The 20,197-nt window shown below is 41.8% G+C and overlaps 1 protein-coding gene across 3 annotated transcripts in view; it reads right to left on the bottom strand.

The window, feature by feature from the left end:
• Positions 1 to 20,197, bottom strand: part of PHF3 (PHD finger protein 3) — a 2,404,159-nt gene that overhangs the window by 1,315,833 nt on the left and 1,068,129 nt on the right. For all 3 annotated transcript variants that reach the window (XM_044063854.1, XM_044063855.1, XM_044063856.1), the window contains one exon: positions 174 to 405. In XM_044063854.1, coding sequence (XP_043919789.1) covers positions 174 to 405 — 232 coding nt within the window. The remainder of the gene's footprint in view (positions 1 to 173; positions 406 to 20,197) is intronic.

The following is a 20,197-nucleotide window of genomic DNA, read 5'->3' as shown; positions in this document are numbered from 1 at the left end:
ACACAGAACATGACACATGAAACTCCTCTCCTGCTACTTCTTTACATCAGAACATATGGCTGCTATGACAGGCATGCACACAATAACAAATGTTTAACACATGATACAGAGAAGTGAATAAATCATCTAGTGCTTTAAGAATTACACAATTGTGTGGAACTTCAAAATTTTACCTGTCTTTAATGCTTTTTCTACTGGTGAGGAGACAGGGGAAATATCCCTAGATAATTTTTCTGTATTTTCTTCAGGAGACCGATGTAGCATTGGTGGTGGCTGTACAGATTTCTGTTCAGGAGACCGATGTAATACTGATACTGGCTGTACAGCTTTACGTTCATGAAGCTGCTGATATTTTTTGCCTTCTAAGTCCTTTAGGTCAACCAAGCTCTTCCCATCAGAAGGTTCCTACAAATATTTAATATACAAACTTTACAAAGACATACACTCTGCCTTCTTTTGGCAAGTAACATATACAAACTTAAGTGCCATGCAGACAGTGTGCTGCTTAACACAACAGGCCATAACTGGTATTTACATTGTGTAAGAAAACAAGTAGGGTGGCAAACAAACTGTCAATTCAATAGGAAAGAATTACGTTAACTCTGCCCATAGTGCCATCATGCAAACATGTGAACGTGGTCATGCACTCATAAATCGTAGCACAATCCTCATGAGTAGAAGCATGTTTGCACATAGCTCTAAACTATGTCAAAATTCCAAATAAATGCTATGGGTTAAACTGACTCACAGATTAACACTTCAAACTTAATGTAAATGATGCAAGAATTTATATGAAACACATATCAACTCTTTATGCAGTCTGAGTTTACTGACTCGCTTATTAGCCAAGTAAGTAAAATGGTCGAAGGACCCTCTTCAGCACAGACAGAAAACACTACATGGTACAGTTAGGTGCACTTAGAAAGCATTACCTTGTGGAAGGCTGCACAAAGTTCTTAACACATTACAACCTGCAATTCAGAAAATTTTCTACTGTTTTCCAAGACAAGAATTTCAGGCCATTGTGAGACACTGTTTCAAAATTAGAGGTAAAGACAGCTTCTTTAATTCAAAGATACGAAGCTGCAGCCACTGGATGCCTAGGATTCCTTTACTGTAAGACACATCTTATAAAATTCTAAAACAACTGCTTTTGTAAGCTCAGTGAGTCTCCACAGGCAAAGAAGCAGAAACAGTTGAAAACACACAATTATTTTTTATTTTTTTATTTTATTACATTTGTTTACCGGGAAAGTCCACTGGGCCTAAGAGAGCCCATTTTCTGTGGAGGCCCGGGGAGAAAAGCTCCGACAAGAACATAGATACAGAAAAAAATAGTGATTACAGTAATATATACAGAATATATACATAAAAGCAAGAAGTGAGTTGGTTTGATTACAGCAATATATACAGAATGTATACATAAAAGCAGAAATCTAGTTGGTTTGATTACAGTTCGATTCTCAGCTAGAGCATCTTCTGTGTGGAGGCATGCGTGAATGGGCGTGCCTTCGTTGAAGGTTGTGCGTCAGGGCTGGTAACTCGGCATGTAAAAATCCACTACCAAACATTAGCAGACCGGAGTTCCGCTGTGGCGACCCCTAACCGGGATAAGACGAAAGACACAACAACATACAGAATATATACATAAAAGCAGGAATTTAGTTGGTTGACAGATGAATTCAGACAGGTATAAACAGAGATATGTTAATCATCATTATTGTACCAGTATCAAAAAGTGATGAAAAAAATGTGCCTTCGTTGAAGGTTGGGCGTCGGGCTGGCAACTCAGCACTGTAAAAATCCACTACCAATCATGAGCGGACTGGAGTTCCGCTGTGGTGACCCCTAACCGGGAAAAGCCGAAAGTCTATCAAAAAGTGATGAAAAAATAATAAATATGGAGAAAGTAAGATTAGTCACTAGTAGTAAAAAGCATAGGAGTTTAATTATCATATAAGGAGAAGGAAGAGGTTAGGTTATAGAGCAGGTACATAGCCAGGAAGCATTGAGATGATTTTTCAGTATTTGCTTGAAGACAGTGGTGCTGCCTGTGTTTCTTAAAGAAGGTACAGCAAGTCAGCTCTAACATGTACATGGAACCCTGTAACTTGAGAGACTAAAACACTATATACATTAATGGATACTTCTTTATACCAGAAGAAAAATCTAGTCCACTGAAATAGTCTTCTACTTAGTCCTTTAGCCACTTTTAGAACAAAAAAAAAGACCTTAACAGAAAACTTTTTTAGTGATTAACTGGAGATCCTCTGCACTGTTAGACTGAGAGACTGGAATGGAAGATTTTCATCCACACTGGGAGAACATAACCCCTGTGATGTAACCTCAAGGAACTTTGCCAATGAAAGTTAAGTTAAAAGAGTCTACCTTGTGTGCCTTGACCAGAAAAAAGAACTTAGAATTAAAGTTGCACCGCTAATTGAACTATTTACATCAGGTTGGAGGAAAAGCTTAAAGAAGACCTGGTTCAAAAGAAATGACCATGCATTTGTTGTCCTCACAAAAAGGGTGAGGCAGCCTGGAAGAGAACAGAAGATGACTGTTCAAGTGCAAAGGAAATAAATATATTTCTGGACAGCACCACAGTCTTAAACTAAGCATAAAGCTCTATAATGGGCCCAATGAAGAGACACTGACATCTTCCTGTGGACAGTGTCTGATGTTTTGCTCTGTTAACCTGGGATTCAAAATATCATCAAAATTTTGACAGAAAGGAAAGCTCCCAAATTATTACTGACAACCTGCAGAGATTATAAACGTTAAGTCTACTTTGCATGTTTATATACTATATCACCATACCACCAGTTCCAACTTGGAAAGATATTTGGCAAGATCTCAGTACCAAAAAAAGTTTACTAACATCTCCATCACTATGTCTTTTCCTTCTGAGTTGAGAATCCAACCACTGTGCTTAAACCTCTTGAGAATGAGCTCCTCAAACATAATGTGAGGTTTGGAAAAGGACGGAAGGAAGGGGAATCCTAAGTTCTGCCTTATTTAAAATAAGTGCAACTGCATGGGCAGTACAGTGGCACAGTGCTACAAACCTCTCACAGATCCAGGCTCTTGGGTTCAATCCTGATTTCAGGACACTGTATGTGTGGTGTCTACATCTTCTCTCTATATCTGTGTGGATTATTTTCCAGGCACTCCAGGTTCATCCCACCTCTCAAAAACATGACGACTAACTGGCTAAACTGTCCATAAATATTTCACTCTCTATTTGTCCTTGTGGGCCATGTTATGACCGAAAATGATCAGTGTTGACTAATCCACCTTACCTGGTTAACAAATTTAATAAAAATAAAAAAGAAATAAAATAAAATAAAATAAAAATTAACTCCTTGCTTAAGTAGGGAGGAAGAGGAAAAGCCAACTCTGATAATCAGCCCTTCTGATTCTGCTGCTTCTTCATGTACCACAAGAATTTTCACATGCAAATTTTGCCAAAGGAACCATAAGGATGGGGGGGGGTCAAAAAAGTACAGTTGTGTACACTTACCATAAATGTAGATGTTTGAGTGTATTCACTGTTGCAGTCATCAGATTAGGATTATCTGCTTACAGGTAACCCTAAGTCGGCCTGATTATCAAAGTCTTGGGTCTTGCGTCAGTTGCTGTATCATCTTCCATGACGTCAGGAAGTCAGGGGTATAAAGCATGCAGCTGACGCCATTACATCAGATTTTCTTGCCTCAGATGTCAGGTGCCTCCATAATGGGAAGCAATCATATACAAGGTTACACCACCAACAAAAAAGCAAATACACCAAAAAGCTTAAAGCATAGTAAGCAAGAACAGGTATAGTCAATAGATGTCAGGGGGCTGGAGAGAGGGTAACCAGGACTGCAATAGTGAATACACTCGAACATCTGCATTTATGGTAAGTGTACACAACTGTACTATGTTATTCGTGTTTCACTGTTGCAGTCATCAACATTTGGGTAGATTCCCAAAGCTAAGGATGGCAGGAGGTAATTAGCATTAAGACCAGCTATAAGGCCCAGCAAGACTGCAGTGGCAAAGCCAGCTCTGGATTAAGAAAAAATTGGCAAGTGGTAATGATTGGTGAAGGTATCTACAGAAAGTACAGTTGTGTACACTTACCATAAATGTAGATGTTCGAGTGTATTCACTGTTGCAGTCATTACATTTGGGTAATCTGCTGGCAGGTTGCCCTCAGTCGGCTTGAATTCCAAAGTCTTGGGTCCTGCATCGGTTGCTGTCTTCTCTTCCAGGACGTCAGGTCGTCAGGGGTATAAAACATGCAGCCATCATTTTCTTTAGTTTTTCTTGCCCCTGATGTCAAGTGCCCTCAAAATGGTAGCAATATTATATATATATATATATATATATATATATATGTATTGATATATATATATATATCTATATATATATCTATATATATATATATCTATATATATATATATATATATATATATATATATATTTATATGTAACTATATGTATATATATATATCTCTATATATATATCTACATATATATATATATATATATATATATATATATGTTTGCGTCTTTCGGCTTTTCCCAGTTAGGGGTCGCCACAGCGGAACTCCGGTCTGCTAATGATTGGTAGTGGATTTTTACGTACCGGGTTACCAGCCCTGACGCACAACCTTCAACGAAGGCACGCCCCATTCCCGTATGCCTCTACACAGAAGACGCTCTAGCTGAGAATCGAACAGGACAACGTCTTGCTATGAGGCGACAACACTACCGCAGCACCACCACCGCAGTATATATATATATATATATATGTACGTGCATCAATATAAACTTTACCTTCATCTACAAGCAAATACACCACATAGGTTGTAGAAGACAGAGAAGAAAAGATAAACTGTGGAATGACAGGGGGATGGCGGGAGGGTAACCTGGACTGCAACAGTAAATACACTCGGACATCTATATTTATGGTAAGTGTACACAACTGCACTATGTTCTTCATGTTTCACTGCTGCAGTCATTACATTTGGGTAGATTCCCAAAGCTATGGTTGGGAGGCTGGAGCTAAACAGCATTAGGTGTAGCTATAAGGCCCTGCAGCACTGCAATGGCAAAGCCTGCCCTGGACTTAGAGTAGAGAGGCAAATGGTAATGCTTTGTAAAGGTGTGAACAGAACTCCAAGTGGCAGCCTCTAGAATGTATTTGGTTGGTACTCCTCTGAGAAAGGCTGCTGAAGTAGCTGCAGCTCTGGTGGAATGAGACCTAATGCCCTTGGGCACAGGTTTACCATGGTGTAAGTAGTAGACACGGATGCAGTGGCTTATCCACTTTGAAACTGTCTGCTTTGAAATAGCCTTTCCTTCTGATCCTGCAGCATATGACACTAGTAATTGTTCAGTATTTCTTAGAGCTTTAGTCCTGCTCAAGTAGAATCTTAGCTGTCTGTCTACGTCCAAAGAATGTAGAATTCTCTCCCCTTTGTTCTGCGGATTTGGATAAAAAGTTGGCAGATGAAATATTTGGTTAAGAGCCACACTGGAAACCACCTTAGGCATAAAAGTAGGATTTGTCCTCAGAGACACCCTGTCTAGGTAAAATACGATAAAAGGCTCTACAGCCATGAGGGCCTGTAGCTCTGAAACTCTTCTTGCTGAAGTAATTGCTAGTAGCAGTGCTGTCTTCCATGATAAGAACTTAATATCAGCGGTAGTAGCTGGTTCAAATGGAGGCAGGGTGAGCTTTTCCAACACATAATTGAGGTCCCATGCTGGTAATGGTGATCTTCTAGGCGACCTTAAATTTTTGGCTCCTCTAAGATACTGCTTTAGTAAAGGATGAGAAAAGATTGGTGGCTCTGTATTGTAATGAGCCAAAATGGCAGAGGCATGGATTTTGATTGATGAGAAAGATAGACCTTTGTCAAGCATCTCAGTTAAGTATTGTAATATCTGAGGAATATGTGGTTCTGCTGTATCAGTTCCTTGTGTTTGATTCCAAGCACAGAATCTCTTTCATTTGTCAGCATAAGATTTCCTAGTACTAGGCCTTCTGGCTTCCAAAATGACATCCATCACAGCTTTACCGAGAGATGTCGTTTGTATTATTACATGATTAGCCATGCCGCCAGGTTCAGAGTCTGTAGTTGATTGTGCAGATTCTGATTGTTTTGCTGGGACAGTAGTTGTGGTCTTTGAGGCAAGGTCCAAGCTGGGTATTGAGACAAGTTCCTTAGGATTGGGTACCAGTATTGGCAGGGCCAGTCTGGGGCAATTAATATCATTTTTGGCTTTTCCTGTCTGACTTTAAGGAGTACCTTGGGTAGAAGAGGCAGAGGAGGAAAGGCGCAAACTGATAGGTTTTTCCAACTGAAGGATAGGGTGTCCACTTTCTATGCTTGTCTGTGATAAGTTCTTGTGCAGAATCTTTTCAGTTGATAATTTTGAGGAGAGGTAAACAGATCTATGTCTGGGCTCCCCCATTTCTCTGTCATCATGTTGAAGACTTGTGGATTTAGTTTTCACTCGTGAGGATCCATAAGGTTTCTGCTTAAATCGTCTGCCAGAGTGTTTTGTTTTCCTGGCAGGAATTGAGCCTGAAGATGTATTTGGTAGATCAAAGCTGTGTCCCACAGTGCCATGGCTAATCTGCAAAGGGAGTACAAGTGTGTGCCCCCTTGCTTGTTTATATACCACATGACTGTGGTGTTGTCCGTCTTTATCAGTAGTTGTCCTGGATGAAGTAAGTCCTTGAAGGCTGTTAGGGCATTTTGAACACCTAGCATCTCTTTCTGGTTGATATGTAGATGCATTTGTTTTGGTGTCCATATGCCTTGAATGCATCTTCTTGCCATGTGGGCCCCCCAGGCATAACCTGATGCGTCTGTTGTTAAGGTTTGGCTGGCAGGGGGTAGAGTGAAGGGCCGTCCCATGTTTTGGTGACAGGCCTTTGCCCACCACAGAAACTTCTGCTGCAGGCAGGGAATGAGAGGAATCATTGTTTCCAGACTGTGTGAATGTTGACTCCATAAACATTTTAGGTACCATTAAAGTTTCCTCATATGCAGTCTTGCATATGGAATTAGTAGGATGCAGGATGCCATGAAACCCAGAGCCTGCAGAATTTGTCTTGCAGAAGACTGGGTTTTTGTTGCCATCAGTTTGAAGTAAGTAGTCAGTTGCCTTTGTTTGTCTGGCGTGAGGTAAGCCATCTGGGCAGTTGTATTCAAGCTTGCACCCAGGAATGTTATCTTTTGAGAGGGTACCAGTTGTGATTTCTTTTCGTTTACTGTGTACCCTAGGCATGTTAGAAGCCTTTTCACAAACGGCAGCTGTCAAAGAAGAGTGTCCTTGTTCTCAGCTTGAATGAGACAGTCGTGTGCAAGTAAGGATATATTTGTATACTTCTTTGTCTGCAAAATGCAATTACTGGTGCCAGGCACTTTGTAAATACCCTGGGCGCAGTAGATAAGCCAAAGGGCAGTGCAGAGAATTGGTAATGCATTAAGCCAGCCTTGAATCTGAGGTATCTTCTGCACGACTGTCTTATTGGGACATGCAGGTCTGCCTCTTTTAGGTCTAAAGTCACCAGCCAAGCAGTCTTGCCCAGCATGGGCAAAAGCTGCTGCAAAGTCAGCATTTTGAATTTTGGAATGTCTGGGTATGTATTCAAAATCGATAAATCCAGTATTGGCCGCCAGGCCTTGTCCATTCTGGGTACCAAGAACAGTCTTGAGTAAAAACCTTGTCCTTTTTCCTGTTCTGGTACTGTCTGAATGGCCCCCATATCCATGAGGGACATAACCTGTTTCTGTGCCTCTGCCCATTGATTTTTTGGCAGATCTGGCCATCCATTTGCCATTGGCAGAGTCTGGAAATGGAATCTGTATCCCTGTGATACGATGTTTAGTACCCACTTGTCATGGGTTATTAACTGCCAATTTTGAGTAAAAAGTGCTAATTTTCCCCCTATGGGTGCTGCCAAAAGATAAGTGCTTGGTGTAGGCAGAGGGAAGTCATTGGGATTGCTTTCTGTAGGTTTGCGATTTATCTCCTCCAGATTTGGAGGTGGATGCGCTCCATTGCTTTGACCTGTACGTGTCTTGCGCCTGGTATCTGGAACCCTTAGGGCATCTGGATTTGCCCCTTTGAGCTCTGTCTGACACAGGAAAGGACCAATTTTTTGTAGGCCAGTGTCTACTGAATCTTGGTGGCTGCACTTGTAAGAAGTCCTTAACAGTTTGCATAGACTTAGCTTTGTCTTCCATTTTCTTTAAAACCTCTTCTGCCTTAATACAAATCAGGGAATCATGCTGTAAAGGTGCATCTAGCAATTTAGCATTAATATGATCAGGCAAAATTTGTTCCTTTAACCAGGCATGCCACCTAATCACAGATAAAGTAACTGCAGCCCTGCAGGAGGCCTCTAAAGAATCAAAACCACATTGCAAAGTATGCTTTCCAACTTGTTCAGCTGCATGCAATAATTCCTGCAATTCTTTACTTTCTGCACCTTCTGAAATCAACATAATTTTCTGTTTCAGCAATCCCATAACATGTTGTTGGTACTTAAGCATATGAACTTGACAGTTTAAGGCCCCGATTGCCAAGGTTGCAGATGTGCAAACCTTTTACCTCATCTGTGTCCAGTGCCCTTGAATCTCTGTCAGAGGGGGTAAGATTTTTTGCTGTTGAGGCCTTAACTCCCGTTGGACCCTATGAAATAGTTTCAGGATCAGCAGCAGGGTTTCTAAATAAAAATTTATGTGAGTCAGGGAACCTGTAATATCTGTCAGGCTTACTGGGAGCTGGATGTAAGGAGTCAGGGGTCAAGCTTGACTCCGAAAACTCATCATCCACAATGTCTAAACAGGGTGAATGGCTAAAGGCTTGTGCTGAAGGAGAAGAAGGAAATCCCTGAGCCTCTTTTTTGATTCTGAGAAGTATTGACTCTCCCAGTGAAAATGCTCCCTCAAAGTATGCAAGGTTTCTCCAAATGAATAATCCTCTGGAGGAGATGCAGATGGAACAGATTCCTCAGCATCAGAGTCCTCATAGGGAGATATAGATAATTCCTGATCAGAAGAAGAATCAGAAGAAATAGAAACCTGATCTGAAGATTCATAATCAGTGTCTTGCCTAGGCCTCTTATCTGGAGGGGGATGGGTGCCCCTGATCAAGGTAATAAGGTCTTCAGCCATTCTGATCATCTGCTTTTTAGGCATAGAGGCCTGTGCATGTGGCTCATGCATCAGTTTTTTAGTTTTAGAAGTTGCTTTTGTCTTTGGTTTTGCAGCTGTCGTTGGTTTGATATACAAATGTTGAGGTCTGAATACACCCTCAGATGCCGGTGCCTGCTCAGTGGCTCCAGACCCATCCGAGGGAGATACATCAGTCGGTTCAATACCTTGAGTATCTTGCGGCATGCCGGACTCCACATGGGTGTCGGTAGAGGCCTGCGACTCGAACGTAGCAGGTATCAGGGGCTGCGAAAGCGCCTCACTGAGTACCGGCGAACCGGCGACTGGCTTAGGAGAAGCTTTGTCGTTGGTTTTGGATCTCGACTGCCTTTGTCTGTTCTTTTCTTTGTGTTTTTTATGAACTCCGGAGTCGGATTGCTATCAGACAACATTTCTGGGTAGTTAAATCTGTTTCCAAAATACTTTAATGCAAAAATATACAGATGCTTAATAGTGCGTTGGTTAAATCTAGCACAAAACCGACAGCCAGGCACGCTGTGATCAGGGCCTAGGCAAGGAATACAGTATAAATGGAAATCCTTATGAGGTATTCGCTTCCCACAAGTAATACAATTATTAACTTTTTTTCTGACATCGGTAAAAAGCAAGAAAAAAGTTTCCCCAATGGGGTACTTAGCTTTAGTGAAGACTTTGGTTCTGAAACTCAAACTCGAATATTTCAGTAGTCGGCCGACCGGCACTTGCGAAATGCTTCTGCTTCGGGCACCGCGCGGAAAGAAAGACTAAAGAAAATGGCGTCAGCTGCATGTTTTGTACCCTGACGTCATGGAAGAGAGGACAGCAACCGACGCAGGACTCAAGACTTTGGAATTCAGGCCGACTGAGGGCAACCTGCCAGCAGATTACCCAAATGTAATGACTGCAACAGTGAAACACGAAGAACATCTCCAGGTAGCAGATTCTAGGATGTCCCTGGTAGGGACAACTCTGAGAAAGGCTGTAGAGGTAGATGTCTTATCCACTTAGAAATGGTTTGCTTTGAAATGGCCTTCCCCTCTGCCTCTGCAGCAAATGCAACCAGCAGCTGTTCTGATTTCCTGAGAGGCTTAGTCCTGTCCAGGTAAAATCTACGTTGTCTGTGCATGTTCAAGGCGTGCAGTATTCGTTCCCCTCTGTTCTTTGGATTAGAAAAGAAGGTTGGTAAATGAATGGAATGATTAAGGGCCACACTGGATACCAGCTTGGGCATAAAGGAGGGATTGGTCCTGAGGGACATCCTGTCCGCATGAAAGATGATGAAAGGCTCCACTGCCATGAGGACCTGTAATTCAGACACCCTTCTTGCTGAAGTAATGTCTAGAAGGAAGGCTGTTTTCCAAGAAAGGAATTTCAACTCTGCATTTGCAGCTGGCTCAAAGGAGGGTAAAGTGAGCTTTTCCAATACAAAGTTAAGGTCCCAGGCTGGAGTAGGGGGTCTCCTGGGTGGTCTTACATTTTTGGCCCCTCTGAGGAATTGCTTCAGCAAAGGGTGAGAGAAGAGGGGTGGCTCCATATTGTAATGTGCTGAAATGGCTGAAGCATGAATTTTGATGGAGGAAAAGGAAAGGCCCTTGTGAAGCATCTCAGTTAAGTATTGAAGAGTATGAGGTAAATTAGGCACAGCTGTGCCCACCCCCTGAGTTTGGCTCTAAGAACAGAATCTTTTCCATTTTTCAGCATAGGATTTTCTAGTACTAGGCCTCCTTGCCTCAAGAATGACATCCATCACTTGCCTACTGAGGGATGGTAATGGAGAGATCAGGTAATTAGCCAGGCTGCAAGGTTCAGGGTTTGAAGCTGTGGGTGCAGAATCTGGCCCTCCTGCTGGAACAGTAGGGCAGGGGTCTGAGGCAGGTGCCATGGAGCCAGCAGTGACACACTGTACTAGAGGGGGTACCAGTGTTGGCGTGGCCAGTCTGGTGCAATCAGTATTGTCCTTGGTTTGTCCTGTTTGATCTTTAGTAGCACTTTGGAGAGGAGAGGCAGAGGGGGAAAGGCATAAACTGATAGGTTTTGCCAGGCGAAGGACAGGGCATCCACTTTCCAAGCTTGTTTGTGGGGAGTCATTGTGCAGAATTTTACCAACTGGTAGTTCTGAGGGGAGGCAAACAGGTCTATCTCTGGGCTCCCCCATTTGTTTCTGAATATGTTGAATATCTTTGGTTCTAGTTTCCACTCGTGTGGGTCCATGAGATTTCTGCTTAGGTCGTCTTCCAGTGTATTTAGCTTTCCTGGCAGGAATTGAGCCTGTAGGTGCACTTGGGAGCTCAAGGCTGTGTTCCACAGAGCCATAGCTAGTCTGCAGAGAGGGTATGAGTGGGTTCCCCCCTGCTTATGTACCACATAACAGGGGTGTTGTCTGTCTTTATCAATAATTGTCCTGGAAGAATGTGGTCCTTGAAGGCTGTCAGAGCATTCTGTACAGCTAACATTTCTTTTTGATTGATATGCAGGTGCATTTGACTTGGGTTCCATTTGCCCTGAATGCACTGCCATGCCAAGTAAGCCCCCCATGCATAGTCTGATGCGTCTGTTAGGGTTTGGGCAGCAGAGGGTAGAATGAATGGCAGTCCACTGTTTTGGTGGCAGGCCTCTGCCCACTAAAGGAACTCTGTCTTTAGACAAGGTATGATAGGAATTATTGATTCTAGATCCTGAGAATGTAGACACCATAGACCTTTTAGATGTCATTGTAGTTTCCTCATACGCAGTCTTGCATATGGAATTAGTAAAATGCAAGAGGCCATGAACCCCGGGGCTTGCAGTATTTTCCTTGCAGATAGCTGGGTCTTTGTGGCCAGTAGTCTGAAGTAGGCTGTCAAATGAACTTGTTTCTCAGGCGTGAGGTAGAACATCTAGGAAGCTGTATTCAAGCTTGCTCCCAGGAATACAATTTGTTGGCAGGGTACAAGATGTGATTTCTTTCGTTTATGGTGTACCCCAGAGAAGTAAGCAATTTCTTTACAAATGCCAGATGATTTAATTGTATATCCTGGCTTTCTGCCTGAATTAGACAATCGTCCAGGTATGGGTATATTTGAATATTTCTTTGCCTGCAAAATGCAATGACTGGAGCTAGGCACTATGTGAATACCCTGGAGGCAGTAGATAAGCCAAAGGGCAGTGCAGAGAAAGTACAGTTGTGTATACTTACCACAAATGTAGATGTTCATGTGTATTCACTGTTGCAGTCATCACATTTGGGTTATCTGCTTGCAGTAGCCCTCAGTTGGCCTGATTAACAAAGTCTTTGGTCCTGCGTCGGTTGCTGTCTCATCTTCCATGACGTCAGGTCGTCAGGGGTATAAAGCATGCAGCCGACGCGATTACATCAGTTTTCTTGCCCCACATATCAGGTGCCCCCATAATGGGAAGCAATTAAATATACAAGGTTACACTTCCAACAAAAAAGCAAATACACCAAAAAGCTTTAAACATAGTAAGCAAGAATAGAGGTATAGCTAAAATAAGTCAGGGGGTTGGAGGGAGGGTAACTAGGACTGCAACAGTGAATTCACTCGAACATCTACATTTATGGTAAGTGTACACAATTGTACTATGTTCTTCGTGTGTCACTGCTGCAGTCATCACATCTGGGTAGATTCCCAAAGCTAAGGATGGGAGGAGGAAATAATATAGCATTAGGACCAACTATAAGGGCCTGCAAGACTGCAGTTGCAAAGCCAGCTCTGGATTAGAAAAAGTGGAAGTGGTAATGCTTGATGAAGGTATGTACAGAACTCCAGGTAGCAGCTTCTAGGATGTCCCTGGTAGGGACACCTCTGAGAAAGGCTGTAGAGGTAGATGCAGCCCTGGGTGAATGTGGTCTAATCCCCTGTGGGGTAAGTTCTCCATGGTGCTTATAGCAGAAATGAATGTGATGGCCTATCTATTTAGAATTGGTTTGCCTTGAAATGGCCTTCCCCTCTGCCCCTGCAGCAAATGCAACCAGCAGTTGTTCAGATTTCTTGAGAGGTTTAGTCCTGTCCAAATAAAATCTAAGTTGTCTGTGCAAATCTAAAGAGTGCAGTATTTGCTCTCCTTTGTTCTGTGGATAAGAAAAGAAGGTTGGCAAATGAATGGACTGATTAAGGGCCACACTGGACACCTTGGGCATGAAGGAGGGATTGGTCCTGAGGGACACCCTATCCACCCTATCAAGCTTGCTACCAGGAAAACAATTTGTTGGCAGGGTACAAGATGTGATTTCTTTTTGTTTATGGTGTACCCCAGAGAAGTTAGGAATTTCTTTACAAACGCCAGATGATTCAATATTATGTCCTGGTTTTCTGCCTGAATTAGACAATCGTCCACATATGGATATATTTGGATATTTGTTTGCCTGAAAAATGCAATGTCTGGAGCTAGGCACTTTGTGAATACCCTGGTCGCAGTAGATAAGCCAAAGGGCAGTGCAGACAACTGATAGTACATGTATCCTGTTTTGAAGTGTAGGTATCTTCTGCAAGATTCCCTTACTGGGATGTGCAGGTAAGCTTCCTTTAAATCCAGTGTTGCCAACCAGGCATCTTTGCCTAGATAGGAAGCAGCTGGTGAAGAGCTAGCATCTTGAATTTTGGAATCACCAAAAATGTGTTTAGGATAGAGAGGTCCAGTATAGGATGCCAATAGCTGTCTTTTCTGGGCACCACGAAAAGTCTTGAGTAGAAACCTTGTCCCCATTCCTCTTCTGGAACAGGTTGAATAGCCCTGATGCTTAAGAGAGCGAGAATTTGCTTTTGAGCCTCTGCCCACTGATTTGGGGGTAGGTCTGGCCAACCGTTTGGGGCTGGTAAGGAGTGAAAGTGGAATCTGTGTCCTTGGGAAACTATATTTAAAACCCATTTGTCCTGGGTAATGAGTTCCCAATTTTTTGCCTGCCGGGCAATCTTTCCCCCTAAGAGAACAGTCAGTTGTGCAGGGCATGGAAGATTTAAAGTTAAGTCATTGAGACAGTTTACCATAGGAGGGTGTCTTACCACTCTCTTCTTTGGAGGTGGGAGCCCCCACTGCTTAGCCCTGTGAGTACCTCGGGACTGAAGCCTGGGTGTTCTGCTGGTTCTGGGTTTGCACTGAGAAGGCCTGGAAGAGGCAGGAAAGGACCAATTCTTAGAGGGCCAATGCCTACTAAATCTGGGAGGCTGTACTTGCAGGAAATCTTTAACAGTTGGCATAGATTTAGCTTTTTCCTACATCTTTTTAAGTACTTCTTCTGCTTTGTTGCCAAACAGGCGTTCTTGGTTTAAGCGAGCATCCAGCAATTTAGCTTTAACATGATCTGGCAAAGACTGTTCCTTAAGCCAAGCATGCCTTCTAAGTACAGACCCAGTGACAGCAGCCCTGCAAGATGCCTCTAGTGAATCAAAACCACACTGCAAAGTATGTTTTCCAACTTGTTCAGCAGAATGCATCAAATCCTATAAATCTTTATTTTCAGCACAGTCAGGAATCATCATCATCATTTTCTGTTTAAGCAATCCAATAATATGCTGCTGAAACTTTAACATATAAAACTGTTTAAGGCCCTAATGCCTAAAGTTGCGGAAGTGTATACCTTCTTACCTCATTTATCCAGCGCCCTGGAATCTCTATCAGAGGGGGGAGGATTTTTGGCAGTAGTAGCCTTAATGCCCTTGGGTCCCTGTGAAATGGTCTCAGGATCCACAGTAGGATTTTTAAAAAGGAACTTGTGAGAGTCAGGAACCCTGTAATATCCATCAGATTTTCTGAGAGCAGGAGGTAAGGAGTCAAGGGCCAAGCTAGATTCCGAAAAGGCATCATCAACAATGTCCAGTACAGGGGAGATAGCTAAAGGCCTGTGTTGGGGCAGGAGTAAGAAATCCCTAAGCCTCTTTTTAAAGTCAGAGTAATCCTGGCTTTCCCAGCGAAAATGCTCCCTAAGAGTATGCAAGGTTTCACCAAAAGAGAAATCCTCTGGAGGGGAAGCAGTGGGAATGGAGTCCTCTGCATCAGAATCCTCATAGGTAGATAAGGGCAAATCCTGGTCATCAGAGGAAACAGAAATTTCAGAATCATGGTCAGAAGAATCAGTAGGAAAATCAGTCCTAGGTCTCTTAGAGCGAGAAGGGTGGCTTCCCCTGATTAGAGTAATAAGGTCTTCAGCCATTCTTATAATTTATTTTTTAGGCATAGGGGCCTGACCATGCGGTCTGGGCGTTGGTTTTCTGGGCATGGATCGAGTTTTAGGCCTTGAAGAAGAAGATGGCGTCAGTTTAATATGTAAGTCAGTAGGCCTGAATACACTCTCAGAAGCCGGTGCCTGCACAGCGGCTCCAGACCCAGCCAAGGTAGAGAATCCGATGGTTCCACAGTTGAAGAAGCATCTCGCGGCATACCGGACTCCGAATGGGTCTCAGTAGAGGCCTGCGAATCTGAAGTAGCAGGTATCAGGGGCTGTGAAAGCGCCTCACTGAGTACCGGTGAACTGGCGACTAAATTAGGAGAAGCGTCGTCAGCAGCTCTGGACCTATACGGTCTGTCTCTGTCTTTATCTTATCGTTTTTTCGGAATGTCGGTAGTCGGGTTGCTTACCGATGCCATTTCTGGATAACTGAACCGAGTACCAAAGTATTTAGATGCAAAAATGAACCGACGACAAATAGTATGAGGTTTAAATAAGGCACAAAACCGACAGCGAGGTACGTCGTGGTCTGGGCCTAAGCAAGGTATTCAGTACGAATGAAAATCTTTATGAGGTATTTGCTTTCCACAAGAAATACAATTGTTAACTTTTACTGACATCGGTTCAGAGCAAGAAAAAGGATCCCCAACAGGGTACTTAGCTTAGTTGAAGACTTCGGATCTGAAACTCGAAAATGAAAATTTCAGGAGTTGGCCGACCGGCACTTGCGAACTGCTTCTGCTTCTGGCACTGCACGGCAAGAAAGACTGATGTAATGTCGTCGGCTGCATGCTTTATACCCCTGACTACCTGACATCATGGAAGATGAAACAGCAACTGACGCAGGACCCAAGACTTTGATAATCAGGCCGACTGAGGGCTACCTGCAAGCAGATAACCCTAATGTGATGACTGCAACAGTGAAACACGAAGAACATCCCAAAAGTTTCACAGATGTTCTGTTCATTAAATTGCTTTCTTTCATTGGTTAATCATGAATATTCCATCCTTATATGAATCCTCGCCATGCAATACAGATATAGCACGGGTCTCTGCTTCCAAAAATTGCTATACAAAACTTCTAGAACCCTCTCTGCTTGAGAGGAAACTAGGTCAGACTTCTGTAGGCTTAGGATCATGCCTACATGCTGGAAACAGAGAAGAGTTTCTTCCTCTGCATGCATACATTTCCCAGACTGCTTGAACCACAAAGACATTCAGATACAAACAAATATGAAACTGCTTTAGTCTCAAATAAGCAAACAGTAGAGGTAGATATTACATAAATATGAGTGCAGAAGAAAGGCCACTGGCAGGCAATAAACTGAAATGGGGGCCTGTCCACAGTGAATCTCAAATATTTCCTATGAGACTTCAAAACTGCGGTGTAAAGGTAGACATTCTACAAATTCAACTTCCGTAGCCATGGGACTTCCAAGATGGTGGCTGATTGGATATCATGTTGATTAGGGCTCTACCAGCATGTAAATCAAGAAATTATTTAAAAAAAAAAAAAAAAAAAAAACAGTAAAACATTACATATATTTAGGTAAAATTCAGTTACTAGGTAATATTTTACACTGCCTTGTTGCTAGAATAGAAAACATTTGGAAAAAAATAAAAGGAATTCAACCAGAAAAGAAGAAAAAGTACCGGCTGGGAAGAACCTCACAACTGTTTAACATAAAGCAGTTCAAGCTGCATCTTTATTACAAGATACTCCTATCAGCAATTTAAAGGAAAAATAAATCAAATGCACTCAGAAATGTTTAAATTGAGTGGATTGAATGAATATATAAAGTCAAATTACAAAATGCTGGAAAAAAATCAAAGCTTTTAGTAGCAATTCAAATTAGCTGATACAACTGAAGAAATCAGAGACTGAAATGAAGGAAAGCGTGACCAAACAAAAGGGTTCTCAAGAAAAACTGTCTTAAAAACAACACAGTTTGAAAAATCATAGAATGTACAAGGCTACTGGACTGTGCAGCCATTTACGCATTGCCAGTACCCACCCTCAGCCTTGCCTCCTTTTTAAGAGAGATATAGGCCAGTCATGCCTTGGGTGAAGCTATGAATACCAATCAAATTTATTCTTAAAAGAAGACAGTATGTCACATGCTTTATCTGGAGAATAAGCAAATTCAAAATCAAAGCTAACTATAATTGATGCAATGAAAATTATAAATGAAATTAAAAATGGAGGTGAGATCTTTAGGAAAGGAAAGGAACACATTTCATAGAAACAGATGGAATCTGTGGAATAATACATGCAGAATGATGGTCAAGAGAAGGAGTGAGGTTTAAGAGAAGACAGGAACTGAAGCATTTATGTAAGCTGCTGTGAATGAAAACAAGTACAGTGCACAACAATAATAATGATGGAAACTGTTACTGTGGTTTGTTTTTCTATTAGCATGTGTATTCATGTTGCAACTTAATGTGATGATTGGATACATTTTTTAAAAAAGTAGTCAGATGGAAATGGATAAAGCTCCTGAAATGATGACTTGGTTAGGGGCAGAGACAGTAACCAACTGGACAAGTAAATTTTCAAAAATTTAATTATCCTTGGAAAAGACCAAACCGAACAGGACTTGCTAAAAAGAGACAACAAATACAGGGCATATTTAAAAGGCAGATACTGAATGAAGTGCAGACTGTTATAGGCAAATATCACGCTAAGGAACTCAAGGGCAAGATACCAAATAAAGATAATTCTTCCATGATGATCAGACAAGAAAATTTGCCTAAAGGCTTTAAAGGCAAAACAAATATGGCTGAAAGGGTACTACAGTGGATATAAAAAGCGCACAAATCCCTATTAAAATGCTAGGTTTTTGTGATATTAAAAAATGAGACCACAATAAATCATTTCAAAGCTTTTCCAACCTTTAATGTGACCTATAACTTGTACATTTCAATTGAAAAACAAACAAATCTGTTACGGGAAGAAATATAAAAAATAAAAAAATGTACAATAAGCTGGTTGAGCAAGTGTGCACAGCCTTAAAATAATACTTTGTTGAAGCACCATTTGATTTAATTACAACATTCAGTCTTCTTGGGTAGGAGTCTATCAGCATGGCACATCTTGACTTGGCAATATTTGCCCACTCTTCCTTGCAGAAGCGCTCTAAATCTGTCAGATTGCGAGAGTTTGTCTTATGCACAGCCCTCTTCAGGTCACCCCACAGATTTTCTATTGGATTTAGGTCTGGGCTCTGGCTGGGCCATTCCAAAACTTTAATTTTCTTCTGGTGAAGCCATTCTTTTGTTGATTTGGATGCATGCTTGGAGTCATTGTCGTGTTGAAAGCTGAGATTCTTCTTCATCTTCAGCTTTCTAGCAGACGCCTGAAGGTTGTGGGCCAAAAGTGACTGGTATTTGGAACTGATCATAATTCCCTCTACCTTGACTAAAGCCCCAGTGACAGCTGAAGAAAAGCAACCCCAAAGCATGATACTGCCACCACCAAACTTCACCGTGGGGATGTTCTTTTGGTGATGCGGTGTTGTTTTTGCGCCAAGTGTACTTTTTGGAATCGTGGTCAAAGAGTTCAACCTTGGTCTCATCAGACCATAACACATTCTCCCACATGCTTTTGGGAGACTTGATGTATTGTTCTGCAAATTTTAGTAGGGCCTGGATGTTTTTCTGTGTAAGAAAAGGCTTCCGTCTTGCAACCCTACCCCATAGTCCAGACATATGGAGAATATGGGAGATTGTTGTCACATGCAGTACACAACCAGTACTTGCCAGAAATTCCTGCAGCTCCTTCAGTGTTGCTGTAGGTCTCTTGGCAGCCTCCCTGACCAGTTTTCGTCTTGTCTTTTCATCAATTTTGGAGGGACATACAGTTCTTTACAATGTCACTGTTGTCCCATATTTTCTCCACGTTTTGATGACTGTCTTCACTGTGTTCCATGATATATATAATGCTGTGCAAATTTTTTTTATACCCTTCCCCTGACTTGTACCTTTCAACAATGAGATCCCTTTGATGCTTTGGAAGCTCTCTGCGAACCATGGCTTTTGCTGTAGTAGGCAACTGAGTAAATGTCAGAAAAATCCTACTAGGACAGCTGAACTTTATTTGGGGTTAATCAGAGTCTCTTTAATTGATGGCAGGTGTGTATCCAAGAAGATTGAATCCTGTAATTAAATCAAAAGGTGTTTCAACAAAGTATTAGTTTAAGCGTGTGCACACTTATGCAACCAGCTTATTGTAGGTTATTTTTTATATTTCTTCCCCTAACATATTTGTTTGTTTTTCAATTGAATTGTACAGGTTATAGGTCACATTAAAGATGGGAAAAGTTTTGAAATGATTTATTGTAGTTTCATTTTTTTTATATCACAAAAACCTGGCATTTTAACAGGGCTGTGTATATTTTTTATATCCACTGTATACCACATATCTATGACTAAGAGGTTAGGACACACAAAAAATAACATTGCTGATACAAATTCACCAAGGCAGAAATGTACCACCTTGCTAAGAAATGGAAACAAACATGCACATTTTGGTGGGAAACCTAGCTGTTACACTTTCCCAGTTATCACCAGAAGACACAAACGGATACTGATAACAACTACAAAGAAAGATTCATGCTGAAGACAAAAGAATAACAAGAAGGCAATGCTAATTTGGCTGAGAACCACACCACTGTGCTCCTGTTATCAAGGGTAGATGAAAGACAGAAGGATGTGGAACAGGAATGTTCTGTCAAAAAGTTTTCCTCTACTGTGGTACTCAATGAAAGCACAGTTGTGTTAGGAAGTTACCATAAATGCAGATGTTGGAGCAGTTTCACTGCTGCCGTTC

Source organism: Protopterus annectens, chromosome 2.part2 (genome assembly GCF_019279795.1).
Source record: "Protopterus annectens isolate FY-2018-M chromosome 2.part2, PAN1.0, whole genome shotgun sequence".
Classification (NCBI taxonomy): Eukaryota; Metazoa; Chordata; order Ceratodontiformes; family Protopteridae; genus Protopterus; species Protopterus annectens.
This window is presented reverse-complemented; position numbering and strand designations above follow the sequence as displayed.